At 52.3% G+C, this 15,246-nt stretch overlaps 2 protein-coding genes across 7 annotated transcripts; both read left to right on the forward strand.

Moving 5' to 3' along the window:
• The first annotated feature begins 2,297 nt into the window (after positions 1 to 2,297).
• Positions 2,298 to 8,080, forward strand: flad1 (flavin adenine dinucleotide synthetase 1). 5 transcript variants are annotated; one of them, XM_066721302.1, is made up of 10 exons: positions 2,298 to 2,429; positions 3,171 to 3,409; positions 3,505 to 3,756; positions 3,859 to 4,047; positions 5,443 to 5,761; positions 6,317 to 6,464; positions 6,570 to 6,668; positions 6,841 to 7,030; positions 7,285 to 7,358; positions 7,459 to 8,080. In XM_066721302.1, the coding sequence occupies exons 1-10, from the start codon at positions 2,315 to 2,317 to the stop codon at positions 7,592 to 7,594; spliced, it is 1,761 nt and encodes a 586-aa protein (XP_066577399.1). In that variant the 5' UTR covers positions 2,298 to 2,314; the 3' UTR covers positions 7,595 to 8,080. The 5 variants fall into 5 exon arrangements, with proteins under 5 accessions (XP_066577399.1, XP_066577400.1, XP_066577403.1 ...); XM_066721303.1 differs by having other exon boundaries at positions 2,355 to 2,429; positions 3,102 to 3,409; XM_066721306.1 differs by lacking the exon at positions 2,298 to 2,429 and adding an exon at positions 2,461 to 2,470 and having other exon boundaries at positions 3,102 to 3,409.
• A 476-nt stretch (positions 8,081 to 8,556) lies between these two features.
• pygo2 (pygopus homolog 2 (Drosophila)) lies at positions 8,557 to 15,199 on the forward strand. Of its 2 annotated transcripts, none has more exons than XM_066721300.1 (3): positions 8,557 to 9,515; positions 11,974 to 12,023; positions 12,408 to 15,199. In XM_066721300.1, exons 1-3 carry the CDS (start codon positions 9,431 to 9,433, stop codon positions 14,277 to 14,279), a joined length of 2,007 nt encoding a protein of 668 aa, XP_066577397.1. In that variant the 5' UTR covers positions 8,557 to 9,430; the 3' UTR covers positions 14,280 to 15,199. The 2 variants fall into 2 exon arrangements, with proteins under 2 accessions (XP_066577397.1, XP_066577398.1); XM_066721301.1 differs by having other exon boundaries at positions 8,559 to 9,482.
• The last annotated feature ends 47 nt before the right edge of the window (positions 15,200 to 15,246 follow it).

Consider the following 15,246-nt stretch of genomic DNA (forward strand, 5'->3'; position numbering starts at 1 on the left):
TAAACCCCAGTTGGAAATTATGGAAAAATGACACTTTCTGTCAAACAGTAACACTTTTTTTATTAACCTTTTGTAACACAAGTAAATGGTTTTAAATCCCCACAATAAGCATGTATTTGAACATTTTCACACATTCATAGTCGAATTGGTTGTTTTAAAACAAGTTGTTGTGTGTTGTGCACAGTTATTTTGAACAAATTCATCCATTGAAACTTGTCATGAACATTTTTCTGTTATTTATTCACTGATCTAAACCCAGGTAAAGCACACTACTTGTGTCATGCCATTGACAGCCATGGCAGAGGACACACCGGACACCGGATTGTTGCCCCAAGAACAAGCAGGAACTAAAGACACTGCAGTGCAGGCCTGTAGAGCATCACCAGGGAAGAAACCCAGCATCTGCTGATGTCTATGGATTCCAAAGGATTTGCAACCAAGTATTGAAACTCACAATTTAATTCATGATTATGTTAGTTTGTCCAAATACTTTTGAGATCCTAAAACTGGGGGGCCCACATATAGAAATGGGTGTAATTCCTGCACCGTTCACCCAATTTGGATGTAACTAACCTCAAATTAAAGATGAAAGATTGTTTCCTTTCAAATCCATTGTGGTGGCGTACAGAGCCAAAATGAAGAAAATTTTATCACTGTCCAAATATTTATAGACTGAACTGTACATGGTCAAAAGTATGTGGACACCAGCTCGTCACATTCCAAAATCATGGGCATTAACGTGGAGTTGGTCCCTCTTCGCTGCTATAACAGCCTCCACTCTTCTGGGACGGCTTTCCACTAGATGTTGGAACATTGTTGAGGGGATTTGCTTCAACTCAACCACAAGAGCATTAGTGAGGTCGGGCACTGATGTTGGGTAATCAGGCCTGGCTCACAGTCAGCGTTCCAGTTCATCCCAAAGGTGTTCGATGGGGTTGAGGTCAGGGCTCTGTGCAGGCCAGTCAAGTTCTTCCACATTGATCTTGACAAACCATTTCTGTATGGACCTTTCTTTGTGCACAGGGGCATTGTCATGCTGAAACAGGAAAGGGCCTTCCCCAAACTGTTGCCACAAAGTAGCAAACGCAAAATCGTGTAGAGTGTCATTGTTTTGCTATAGCGTTAAGGTGTCCCTTCAGTGGAACTAAGGGGCCGAGTCTGAATCATGAAAAACAGACCCAGACCATTATTCTACACCCAGACCAGTGTTCTGGCATCTGCCAAACCTAGATTTGTCCACCGGACTGCCAGATGGTGAAACATGATTAATCACTCCAGAGAACGCGTTTCCGGGGTCCAATGGCGGTGAACTTAACGTGGTGTAGCATCGTGCATGGTGGTCTTAGGCTTGTGTGCAGCTGCTGGAAACCCATTTCATGAAGCTCCTGACGAGCAGTTCTTGTGCGGACAGTTTGGAACTTGGTAGTAACTGTGGTAACAGTGAGCGCTTCCCGTTCTGTGAGCTTGTGTGGCCGACCACTTCACGGCTGAACTGTTGTTGGTCCTACATGTTTCCACGTCACAATAACAGCACTTACAGTTGACCGGGGCAGCTCTAGCAGGGAAGAAATATGATGAACTGACTCGTTGGAAAGGTGGCATCCTATGACGGTGCCACGTTGAAAGTCACTGAGCTCTTCAGCGCGGCCCATTCTATTGCCAATGCTTGTCTAAGGAGATTTCTTGACTATGTGCTAGATTGTATACACCTGTCAGCAATTGGTGTTGCTGAAATAGCCAAATCCTCTAATTAGAAGCGGTGTCCACATACGTTTGGCCATGCAGCATATAAATACATATTTAGTGGCCAGTTGATGTTCCTAAACAAAGATGGGAATCTCATCATGCAGTTGGAACCTAGTTGATAGCCCAAAGCATTCCAAAGTTAGAGCTTAAATTGTAATGTTTCTGTAGGCAGGATTGTTTTTTATCCTAGTGATCAAAATGGACACACAAGAGAGATTATTTTTTCAGTCCACCCACATTAACACAAAAATCATAATAAATGGAGTTTTGTTGTCAGTAACTAGTTGATTGACAAACTCCTACAATTTCAGAAAGACTGAAAAAAGGGTTTCAGAGTTCTGTCCATTTTTAACCCTTGGGGATTAAAATAACCGGCGTTGGAGCTTTTAGGGTTAATAAAATGACAGAAAAAAAGTGTTAATTAATGCTAATATGGTTGTATCGACATTATTTAAACGGAACCATTTACACATTTACACGGGGACTCATTTCAGTGTAACACCGAGAAATAAAAACAATGCAGCCCTGCTCTCTCACCTGAACTTGTTCTGTCCCCGCCCATGCCGCCATGCCATTGGTCGGTGAAGATTCTAGCGGGCGCGTTGTCCGTTTTGATTGGTCCGTTGCTGAGTCCGTTAGTGTGCGCCCGGTGTCAGTCGGCTCCTCTCCTGTTAAACACGCCGGTAAGTTCAGGAGTAACGCGATTAGACAACCCGGGTTTAATGTTCGTGTTCTCCCGTAAAGACGGTTACATTAGAGCACGTCTTGTCATATGACAGTTTTACGTGATAATTCTTGTATTTGAACGTGTTGAATGGATGTGTAAGGAGCATTTGGCATTATTACACATCTAAAATAGTTACTATTATTGCTATCAAGTTATCGGGGACTTTTAAAAGCCCATTATTGCAAAGACAACAGTATAGAGTCGTTTAACATCAATCCGTACACAAGATCAAGACAGATGCACAATATAGCGCCACGCATGTCACAGCCACCTGTGGAAGGAGACCGAGCTGAGCAATTACCCGACAATAAGACTATCAAAATGCATGATTGATTATTGATTAGCAGCGAGGCGTAGTTCTAGAAGACACTGAAAGACGGATGCACAATCAGGAATGTAGGGGGCGCTCTTTCTCGCATAATACATTTGTGGGGAGGTCATTGTGTACGGACGTCGTTGTGTGGGGAGGTTATTGGGTGGTTAAGCCATTTTGTGCTGAGGTTGCCCCTTTATCTAGCAATAGGTTTGCTAATTAGAGTTTTTGTTTAATTGCTTAATTAGACCACTCACTCTTTCTATATCTCTCTGCACCTCCCTCCCTCTCTTTCTTTCTGTGTCTGCCTGTCAGTGTGGGAGCTTGTTTGACCTGGTTTCCCTCTCGGTGTGTGTGTTTGGATGCTGCGTGTCGTCCTGCCAGGGTTCCGAGCGGCCAAGAGAGTCAGACGATTGGGAGGCCAGTTGTCCGTTATGGCCCAGCCCGGCTGCTGCTTCGGCACCTCCGAGACAGCAGGGAGCGCCGTCACCTCCGGCCCCAACCGTGACTCTACAGGAACGGGCGATGGCGATGTCAGCGGTGCCTCCGGCGGTGAGGCCTCCGAGACACAAGGGGGCACTGTGACAGCAGCCATTATCATCATCGGAGACGAGATCCTTAAGGTGAAAGCCCCTCTCAGAGCTGTCCTCCCTCTCTCATCCTCTCTCTCTTTTTTGCTCTGGCTCATTGCAAATGAATCTCCCTCCCTCCCTCTCAGGGTCACACTCAGGACACTAACTCCGGGTTTCTGTGCCGGGGCCTGCGCGCAGTGGGGGTGAGTGTGCGGCGCGTGTCGGTCATCGGGGACGACGTGGAGGCCATCGCCGAGGAGGTGGCCACCACTGCGCCCCGCCACCACCTGGTCCTCACCTCCGGCGGCATTGGCCCCACCCACGATGACATCACCTTCGAGGGCGTGGCCCGGGCCTTCCAGGAGCCCCTGCAGCCCCATCCCGAACTCACCAGCCTGGTACGGCACACTCGCCTGGGAAGACTCTCCTCTCGCTTCTCCTCTCCCTCCCTGTAACTCTCTTGTTCTCGCTCTCTCTCTCCCCCCCTCCCCCTCCGGCAGGTGCAGCGGTTCTTCGGCGAGTCGGACCCATCCAGCGCCCCGATGAAGCTGGCTCTAGTCCCGGCCTCTTCCCGCCTGCACTACGGCTCCGACCTGCAGACCGGCCGGCCCCTGCGCTTCCCCCTGGTCAGCGTGCGCAACGTGTACGTCTTCCCCGGCATCCCCTCGCTGCTGGAGCGCGCCTTTGAGGTACCATCCCTCCTCTCTGCTCCTTCTCTCCCCCTCCCTCCTCTCTGCTCCCTCTCTCCCCCTCCCTCCTCTCTGCTCCCTCTCTCCTCTCTACTCCTTCTCTTCTCTCCCCCTCCCTCCTATCTGCTCCCTCTCTCCCCCCTCTCTTCTCTGCTCCTTGTCTTTCCCTCCTCTCTGCTCCTTCTCCTCTGCTCCCTCTCTCAACTCTGCTCTCCCTTTTCTTCCTCTCCCCTTCCTCTTCTCTGCTCCCTCACTTCCCTCCTCCCTCCTCTCTCCTCCCTCTCCCTCATTTCGCTCTCCCTCGCTCTGTCCCTGTCCTCTACAATCTCTCCCATCATTTGTATGTCTATACATCTGTATTATGACAGACTGTTACAGTCTATAGCAGTGGTTCCAAACACTTTGCTAAGACCAAAAACCTCGCGGCACACCAACATGAATAAAAAAAACGAATTTACAAGGTATTGTCTCACCTGAATGGCAACGGGTTGATAAAACTATTATCACACACACATGGCGTGTTAAATATGTTAGTAGAAGAGTAATTAAAAGGGCAAATGTGTGAAGTGCAAGGAGTGGCCTTTAGTGTTATGGTAAAAAACTAGACAGATTACTATAATTACTATTTGCAGTAAATATGAATTAACAGCAAAGTATGTTCAGTTCACAATATCTTATAACAAGTTAATTCAACTAAGTGGTTAAAAGTAACAAAGGGCATTACAATTCTTGAAAAACAATAGCACACAGATCAAACACGCTATCCTCTGTTTTATTGTATTTGATTTAAACGTTTAGCAACTGAAATGTTTTGTTTGCGGACTGAATGCACACCTGAGCTGAGCATGATAAAAGTATATCCACTTTCCTACATTACAGGTTTAAATGTTACATTTTCACAATTTTGAATTTAGTTTGATTTCATAAAAGATTTATGAAGTTGCCAAAAAAAATTACATAACATTTTTGAGGGGATAAAAATCTCACGGCACACTTGAGGAGTCCTCACGGCACACAGGTTGAAAACCACTGGTCTATAGGATGTCAATATGACCCCATTGAAACACTGACAGAAACAAATGCCGGCTTTATGGTGGCATTTTGTGTGAATGGGTTATTGCAGGCATTTCAACACCATCAATTTTCCGGCAAGGATCCTAGTCTAAACGCTGGCAATTTTCCGGCAACGGGTCTGTGTGAATGGAGCAGGAAAACAATTGCCGGCAAATTACACTTCCTGTCCTGGCGTTGTCCCACATCCTGCAAAGTGCCGGCGCTTTAGCGTGAATGAGGCTCATGATTTATATAAGATCTATGCCACCTATAGCTGCCTCTATATAATGACCTAATACACCCCATCAATTTTACTGTGTGTTATGGCTTGTTTGTGCGCAGGGTCTGCAGCACCTGTTCTCGAACCCGCGCCAGAGCTTCTATTCGGCGGAGCTGTTCGTGGATGCGGACGAGGCGGCCCTGGCACCGGCGCTGACCCGGGCTCAGAGGGCCCTGGGGGGCGCGGTGTCGCTGGGCTCCTACCCGGACTGGCTGGCCAACTACCACCGGGTCCGGCTGGTGCTGGACTCCGACTGCCCCGCCCGGCTCGACCGCGCCCGCCACGCGCTGCTGGAGGCCCTGCCGCCCGGGTCCGTGGTGACCCTGGTGACCGACCCTGTCGCAGTGGCGCCTGCCGAGGTGTACCAGCTGGCCGAGTCAGGTGAGGGGAGGGGAGGAGAGGAGAGGAGGATGCTGCGGATAGGGGACTAACTTTCTCTCTCTCTGTGTCTCTCACTGTCCCTGTCTCTTAGTGTCTGTCTCTCTCTCTATATATATGTCCCTGTCCCAGTGTCTCTCTCTCTCTATATATATGTCCGTCTCTCTGTCCCTGTCTCTCACTCTATATACATTTCCCTGTCCCTGTGTCTCTCTCTGTCCCTGTCTCTCTGTCTGTGTATCTGTCTCTCTCTCTGTGTCAAATTCAAATTCATATTCAAATTGCTTTATTGGCATGACAGTTATACATTAGTATTGCCAAAGCATTATCAGAAAAGAAGAAAATTAATAATAATAAAAAAAAATATATATATATATATATATGTAACCAACAATGTGCATCTGTCTCTCTCTATATGTCCCTGTCCCTGTCCCTCTCTCTCTCTCTGTCCCTGTCTTACTGTCTCTGTGTATCTCTCTATATGTCCCTGTCTCTCTCTTTTTATTTGTCCCTGTCTCATTGTGTCTCTTTGTCCTGGTGTCTGTCTGTGTTCTGCAGACACCCCTCTGGGCCAAAAGGTGGCGTCAGCGCTGCGCACCATCGAGGTGGCGTTGGATCAGTACTTGGCTGATCAGGTCTGCGTGGGCTTCAATGGAGGCAAAGACTGCACTGCACTGCTGCACCTGTACTACGCTGCGCTGAAGAGGTGAGAGAAGGAGAGGGAGAGAGTGTACAGAGTGCAAAAGAAATAATCTGAACGACTCCCGTCCCTCTTTCCCTCTCTCTCTCTCCCCCTCGTCCTCTCTCTCAGGAGGTTTCCGGAGGGCAGTGGCCAGGTGAAGGTTCTCTACATTCGCACCGTCTCTCCATTCCCCGAGATGGAGCGATTTCTGCAGGACACCGTCAAGAGGTCAGCCCCTCCCCCGTGACCCTGACACGCACCCCCTCTGGCCGCAGTCTGAATTGCGCTCTGTGCAGCTGCGTTACAGTAAAGTCGCATTCGAATCCAGAAAATGGTGGAAACGTTGTGCCTTGACTGATAGCTCAGCAACACTCTCCCTCTCTGCCTCCCTCCCTCCCAGGTACTCGGTGGAGCTGTTCTCGGTGGAGGGCAGTATCCTGGAGGCGCTGACAGAGCTGCAGCAGCGCCGGCCCGAGCTGCAGGCCGTGCTCATGGGTACCCGGCGCACGGACCCGTACTCCCGCAGCCTGACGCCGCTGTGCCCCACCGACCCCGGCTGGCCCAGCTACATGAGGGTCAGCCCCCTGCTGGTGAGCCCGAGGCACTGTGTCTACACATACACACACACACACACACAATACACACAGCACACACTGTACCCACAAAAAATACACTCACAGTCACACAATTGCTAAAACAACAACAGCAAACAGGCTGTGGTGCACCCTGTTGATCTGAAGGATGTGTTATCTGGTGTGTTGGATTGGGGTCTCCACCGACACACCTGGACTCATCTGGACAGCAGTATATTCACTCTCTCTCGCTCTCTCTCTCTCTCTCTCAGGACTGGTCGTATCATGATATCTGGGATTTTCTGCGGACTCTGTATGTTCCGTACTGTGTCTTATATGACAAAGGGTGAGAGACACACACTCGCCCTCCCACTCCATCTCTCACTCTGTCTCTGCCTCTCCCCCTGTCTCACTCCTCCACAACTCACTCTTTCTCTCTCTCTCAGTTACACATCTCTGGGCAGCATGGAGAACACCAGCAAGAATCCCGGGCTGCGATTCATTGACGAGAGGGGCGTGGTCCGGTATCGGCCCGCCTACCAGCTGGAGAACGAGGAGGAGGAGCGCAACTCCAGGAAGTGACAGAAGCGACCAGCAGGATGTGGGGCATCAAGGGGAAGAGAGACGGAAAGAGACATGCAGATGGAGGGAGATGAGAAAAGACCAAACTTGCAGGGTTGAGTGAGACAGAGGGAGCGAGATGGGGTTAATGAGAATGAAAGAAGGGGGAGAGAGAGAGAGAGAGAGAGAGAGAACAGGGCTAATGATAGACAACAGTTATATATGAAAGAATTGACACTATGGAAGGTTTTCCTGAGGTTCTAGAGCCCCCCAGTGTTCCAGTGAGGAGGGGAGGGAGATGATAAATGATTCTAGAATTAATAACCAAATTATTACTGATAATGGTTCTGAATTTTGTTTACCTTTTTCAAGAATTGCTGATTTTAAATATATTATTAACAATATTTATTGTAACATTTTTATTTGATTTTATGCTGTATGATTATTGTCTGATAAACTGTGAATTTGTATTATTATTATGTGAAATAAATAATTTCGATGAGAGAACGACCTGATTGTGAATTTGTTTTCCTATATATGTATGGGTCTGGCTCTTACGCTAGACTAGCGGAAAACTACAAATCCCCCAAATCCCCCGTTGTGCACATGCGCACGCAAAGCCGGGCCGCCCGAATGAGCTCGACCGATGTGAGGGAGACGGCGGGGGTGTGTGTGTTGGAGAAACCGTCTCCATTCGACGGGGCGATACCCAATATACACACAGTGCGCAATTAACACCCAGCACACAATAAACACGCAGTTACACAATGAAGTCCGATTGAAGTAGCGAACCGGTTGGACTGTTACCAATGTGATACACCTTAAAAACAAACGTCGAGCACCCCTGCGGTATAGTTGGAATGTGGACCTTTCTGGAACGGTCCATTTCCAGAGGGGTGAGCACATTAAAACAATAACACCGTATCTCTAATAAAACACATCATGAACAAGTCCTTCGAAGCGGGGAATATATATCCGTGTGTATACCTCTCACCTCTGCACTCAAATGGGGAGTTGGGTATCCCAGTCGCGGGATTACGGACCCAATTCACCCCGTCTCCCCCCCGGCTGGGCCGGTGACGATGCGACCGTCCCGGGCTGTGCGTCTGGAGAAGCGGCTCCTCTTTGTTCCGGCGGCGACGGCTGGACGCTCCTCCGGCCGCGGCTTTCACGTCCGTGGGATAGCGGTGCCGTCCTGCCCTAGCGCAGACACGCAGGCTCCACTAGCGGGACGCGTTGCTGGTTATCGGCGGAGGGGGGGGACATGGCTTCGGCGACCCGGCGGGCGTGGGGGTGATTAGCGAGACCTTGGGTGTTCCGTTGAGGAGGTGCTGGAGGAAACAACGTAGGAAGGAAGGGAGGGAAAAATACGACAAACGCAACGACAGCCGCCGACACAGCGCTGACCCGCCCGCCCGCGTCTGTGATATAGGCGGCCTGCTGTTATTGGACACGTATCTGTACAGGCATCTGCATCTGTAGGTGGACATCCATGCGTGTTCACTGAGGAGGGGGAGTGATCATCGGTCAGTATCATTTCTCCCTCCCTCCCTCTCACTCTCATCCCCTGTTCATGAACTCGGCTCTGACCCAGGACGGCTGTTTGCTGTATTTTAATTGACTTTGAGCGCATCTGCAGCCCGGATCAAGGTCTACAGCGACCCGGAGTGTTTTCCCTCCCCGGGTCGGGGAAGGCAGGGACCGGCGCACCCGTGACCCCGGAAGCTCTTGCCGCGGCCTGTTCCGGTGCCGAGGGGGCGCTTGGGGGCTGTGTGCCGCGTCCGCCGCCCGGGTCTGTTCACCCCGTTTTCTCGCCCTCGAAAACGCTGTCATGTCAGCGCCGCGCCAGTCCTCTTAATGGCGGCCGAGCCGGGCAAGCTGCAGGTGGGACCCAGCAAGAGAAACAAAGGTAGGGGATCCGGGAGTGCGGCCGGCGGTGGAGGTGTGTCCCGATCTTTCTTTGCATGCCTTTATTTACAGCGATCAGCCTTAACATTATGCCCACTGACAGCTGAAGTGAGTAACACTGATCATCTCGCTATCATGGCACCTGTCAGCGGGTGGGATATATTAGAAGGGACCGCAATCGGTGTAAACATATAATCAAATTAACCTTCTGGGTTGTGTATTATAAAGATGTTCATCTAACTTAATTTTCTACATTAAACATTTCTGATCCCTACAAAGATGGCTTTTCTGTCAAAACACGTGTTTGGTTTGGTTCCGGGCGGCGCGCTGGGGTCAGCGGGAAGAGGCGCACCGAGGGGCGGGGCTGCGGGTCACGTCCGTCAAAGCCTGTGCAGCTGGGCACGTCCGTCTGCGCAGATCTGCGCTTCTCCACCAATGGGTGGGCTTCTGAGTGAATAGTGTTTTGACCCGGCAGTGTGTGTGTGTGTGTGTGTGTGTGGGGTTAAGCCATTTGTGTAGATCAAAGATCAGATAAGCTTGTCTGTATTGCTCTGCATGTGTACGATTGGCCGATGAATACATCTTACAAATTTGCATTTCGTAAGTTTTTATATTCATGCAAAATAATTTGAACCATGCCCATTTTAATCGCAAAACGTTTGAAACGGGGAAAAATCCCCTATAAACCCCACGCACTGAAGTCTGCGAGTCTGTATACAGACCAGAACTCGGCAAAAAGACTCAAAATGGACGGGCGCGGCTCTTATTTTGACGTTTATAGCACAAATATCTCAGAGGTTTGGCCAAAAACATCAACATATAATACAGACAAACACACGAATCTATCATGTAAGTGTGTTTGGTGCTGATTGATTTATCTTTTGAAAACATGAGGTAAAGGGAATTAAGGTGATTTATTTGTATTTCTACTGAACCGTTTATTTAGCACCAACACACCCATTTTGGTGAAACCCTCTACTTCACATTGAGTGGCAGTGAATGGGTCCAATCACAGGGGTTCACGGAGACCTTTGCCTGGCGGAACAAATGGCTCCTGCAGCGCAACGCCAGACGCATGACCATCAGGATGGGCGTGTTTAAGTTACCGGTAGAAGGTGCATAAAAACAAGGAGAGAGAAACAAAGATCATGTTTGACATGAAGTCTTAAATAGTTGTATTGTTACATACATTGGGTATATTGATGTTTGCTCATGTACGATTGATTTAATAGCGAGTTATACTCATAAGAGACAGTGGTATTACAGCTGCACTCCCATTGAGAAGGAACGTCCATGCTCAGAGTTGCGACCTCTAATATTAGGCAGCAAATGAACATTTTTTCCTCAAAGTTGATGTGTTAGAAGCAGGAAAAATGGGCAGCTTAAGGATCTGAGCGACTTTGACAAGGGCCAAATTGTGATGGCTAGACGACTGGGTCAGAGCATCTCCAAAACTGCAGCTCTTGTGTTGCGTTCCCGGTCTGCAGTGGTCAGTACCTATCAAAAGTGGTCCAAGGAAGGAAAAGTGGTGAACTGGCGACAGGGTCATGGGCGGCCAAGGCTCATTGATGCACGTGGGAGCGAAGGCTGGCCCGTGAGGTCCGATCCAACAGACGAGCTACTGTAGCTCAAATTGCTGAAAAAGTGAATGCTGGTTCTGATAGAAAGGTGTCAGAACACACAGTGCATCGCAGTTTGTTGCGTATGGGGCTGCGTATCCGCAGACCAGTCAGGGTGCCCATGCTGACCCCTGTCCACTGCCGAAAGCGCCTACAATGGGCACGTGAGCATCAGAACTGGACCACGGAGCAATGGGAGAAGGTGGCCTGGTCTGATGAATCACGAGTTCAAGGTGTTGACTTGGCCTCCAAATTCCCCAGATCTCAATCCAATCGAGCATCTGTGGGATGTGCTGGACAAACAAGTCCGATCCATGGAGGCCCCACCTCGCAACTGACAGGACTTAAAGGATCTGCTGCTAACGTCTTGGTGCCAGATACCACAGCACACCTTCAGAGTCTAGTGGAGTCCATGCCTCGACGGGTCAGGGCTGTTTTGGCAGCAAAAGGGGGACCTACACAATATTAGGCAGGTGGTCATAATGTTATGGCTGATCGGTATATTTGTGCATGTGTTTGTCCTTGTCTGACTGTCTTTGTGTGCCTTTTCTGGGTTGTCTCTCTCTGTTTGTCTGTCCCCCTCACTGTCCGTCTGTCCCCCCCTCTCTCTCTCTGTGCCTCTGTCCCCCCCCTCTCTGTCCCTCTTGTCTCTGTGTCTGTCCCTCCATCTCTCTGTCTCTGTCCATCTGTCTATGACTGTCCCCTTCTCTCTCTGTCCGTCTGTGCCTCTGTCCCTCTCGCTGTCTGTCTGTGTCACTCCCTCTGTCTGTCTCTCTCTGGTCTGGGACAACCTTGTCTGTGTCTGCCCGTCTGTCAGTCAGTCAGTTCATACACAGACCTGTCTCTCTCTCTCTCTCTCTCTTGTTCTTTCAGGTGTGCAGATGAAGAGTCCAGAGAAAAAGAAGAGGAAGTCCAGCGCCCAGGTAAGACAAGGGATGGTGGACACCCGTCAGTCAAATACGACCACTGCCAATCACGCTGCGGCTGTCTGTTGGAGCCCTAGCTGTCGCCACGCTTACACCACTTTTTAAACCCCACCCCATCTGGTGTGGGATTAGAATACAGGCGCTTTCCGCACGCGTGACTGGGCTGCTCTGACCACTCTGAGCTTGTCCTTTTGCCAAAACCATGCCCCGTTTCTGCTAGGGGCGTGTTCTAGCCTCATAGGTCCACGCTCTGAGCACCACAGTGACCTCATTAACAAGCGCCAGACTGCGGAAACGGTACTTTGTTTGAGCTGTGCAGGAAGCGGATTAACAACTCCCTCCCTCTGTCTCCCTCTCCCTCTCTCTCTCTCTCTCTATCAGGGCGCTGCGTTCTCTCACCTGTCGGAATTCGCACCCCCCCCCACCCCTATGGTGGACCACCTGGTCGCCTCCAACCCGTTCGATGATGACTTCGGACCCCCCTCTCGCCCTGGGGGGGGCCCTGGGGCTCCGGGGGGCCCCTTCCTGCCCAGCCCTGGAGGGGGCGGGTACGGGGGTCCAGGTGGGCCAATGAGGATGGGAGGGATGCCGTTTATGGGGGGTGGAGGCGGTGGGGGTGGGGGGCAGCCCAATCGCAGACCCCCATTTGGCCCTCCTGGGGGAGGCGGTGGTGGTGGGGGACACCCTCAGATGGGATTTGGGGGGCTGCCCGGGTTTGGGGGCCCTGGCCCAGGGGGGGGCGGGGGAGGCGGCGGCGGGGGCTTCCCTCCTGGGGGGCCGCAGTTTAACATGCCCCCCAGCTTCAGCCCCCCTGGCCCCCTGCACCCGGGCCCCGGCTTCAACCCCATGCTGTCCCCAGGGGCGCTGGGAGGTGGCGGTGTTGGGGTGGGGGGCGGACCACATCCTCGGTTCGGGGTGCAGCCACCACCGGGCCAGGGTGGGGGCCACCACTTCAACAGCCCCCCTCTTCCCAGCGGGGCAGGTCCACGCCCCCCCCACCCCAGCATGGGCCCCATGGGGGGGGGGATGGGCGGGATGCCCGGCATGTCGGGGATGCCGGGGATGGGCGGGGGAGGGGGAGGGGGCGGTGGTGGTATGGGGGGGCTCCCGGGCTTGCCCCCCGGACAGTTCCCGCCCCCTGACGGCCCCTACCCCGGCCCCAGTCCCCCCAGCAGCGAGGAGGCCCAGAAATTCGGAGGAGGGGGAGGGCAACAGTCACAGCCCCCTCCCCAGCAGCAGCAGCAGCCCCCCAATCTGAGCGGCCCCCCAAACTCCTCTCTCCCCGGCCCTTCTCCGCAGGCTGGGGGGGGCTTCCCCGGGCACCCTGACGTGCAGTCTGGCCCCCCAGGTGGAAACCCCAGCCAGTCCACCCCAACCCCTGGTCCGCCCCCTCCCCCGTCGGTCCCCAGCGGGCCCCAATCCAACCCCAGCTCCTCTCCGCCGGGGCCCCTCAATGGCTCAGGGCAGCAGCAGCAGCAGCAGCAGCAGCTACAGACGCCAACCTCCGCCAACCAGCCCCCCGGCCCCCCGTCCAAGCAGCAGCAGCAGCAACAGCAGCAGCAGCCGGCACCTCCCCCCGGGCCCAACGCCTCCCCCTACAGCCAGCAGAACAGCAGCGGCGGGGGGGGGGGCGGGGCCGGAGCGGCTGGGGGAGGGGGTCCCAACAGCGCGCTCGGTAACAGCTCGGGAGGCGGCGCAGGGACTGGAACAGGAAGTCTCAACAACAACAACAACAACAACGGCAGCGGTGGCTCCGGCAACAACGGCCCCAACAACAGCAACAGCAACAACCCCGGATCGGTGCCGGCCATCTCGGGGTCGCCCCTGACCCCCATCCCGAGCGGCGGCGGCCCTCCCCTGTCCTCTACGGGCGGAGGGGGCTCCTCCACGGGCCCCCCCACACTCCCCTCCTCCGGCATGAACCCATCTGGCCTCGCCCAGAAAGGGACGGGCAGCGGGGGCGGCGGAGGGGGCGGCAGCGGTGGCGTCGGGGGCGTGGGCGGTGGCCTGGTGTTCCCCTGCGGCTTCTGCCTGTCGGAGGTGAACGACGACCAGGACGCCATCCTGTGTGAGGCGTCCTGCCAGAAGTGGTTCCACCGCGACTGCACCGGCATGACGGAGACGGCCTATGGGCTGCTGACCCGCGAGAGTGCTGCTGTGTGGGCCTGCGACTTCTGCCTCAAGACCAAGGACATCCAGGCGGTGTACGTGCGCGAGGCCATGGGCCAGCTGGTGGCCGCCAACGAGGGCTGAGGAGCCGGGAGGGCTGAGGGGGATGGGGGACTGACTGACACGCTAACCACCTGACTGATTGAGTGACTGACTGACACATTGACTGGCTGAAATGCTGACTGACTGACACGTTGACTGGCTGACACGCTAACCGACTGACTGTTTGAGTGACTGACTGACACACTGACTCTAACTGGCTTCCAAACCAAATGACTCCTATAGACTGCCAGCTGGACTGCCACACTGCCTGACTGACTGATATCCTGCCACCCCTCTCACTTCCCCAATCACCCCCCTCTCCCTCTCCTCTCCCTCTTGAACGTCTTCTCCCGCCCTGTTTTTATCAAGATTTACTTTTCCAAAACAATAATGAGGAGAAACGAGAGAACTGCCTGCCCTCGGACGTGTATATAGCCAGAGAGAGGGGGACAATGAGCAGGCAGAGACTGCGTGTAGGACTTGGACTTTGCGACCGAGAGGGACAGGAGGACCAGGCAGCTATAAGCCGACACGCGGCAGGAATACGAGCCCACGATTGTGCGGTGGTTCATATTGTATTTTGTGTCTGCTGGACTTCAAGGACTGCTCACTTGTGGAGGAAGGATTTCTTTCACCTTGAGATAGACAATTCAGTTTTAATTTGTGATCAATTGTCTTTTTTTTTTTTTTTTTTTTATACATTTTTGTTGGAAAAATTATATATTGTACAACTTGGGCCGAGCCAGTTATAATGGAGGTTTTGGGGGGGGAGGGGTGGACCTTTTGACCTCCGACCTTCTGCCTCCAGGGTTTCCTGTGATCACGTGTTCATGTTCATTATCAATGTTGTTGTTATTAATGTCAATTTTTTTGTACTGTAAAAAAAGAAAAAACACTGGCGCCCTCTGGGGAGCTGGTGTGTTAAGGTACTGCAGTAAAGAGGATTCTTTTTATACTCAAAACCTGAGACATTATTATTGTATTATTATTTTCAACATGACTACCTTCA

This window comes from Amia ocellicauda, chromosome 14, assembly GCF_036373705.1.
Source record: "Amia ocellicauda isolate fAmiCal2 chromosome 14, fAmiCal2.hap1, whole genome shotgun sequence".
NCBI lineage: Eukaryota > Metazoa > Chordata > Actinopteri > Amiiformes > Amiidae > Amia > Amia ocellicauda.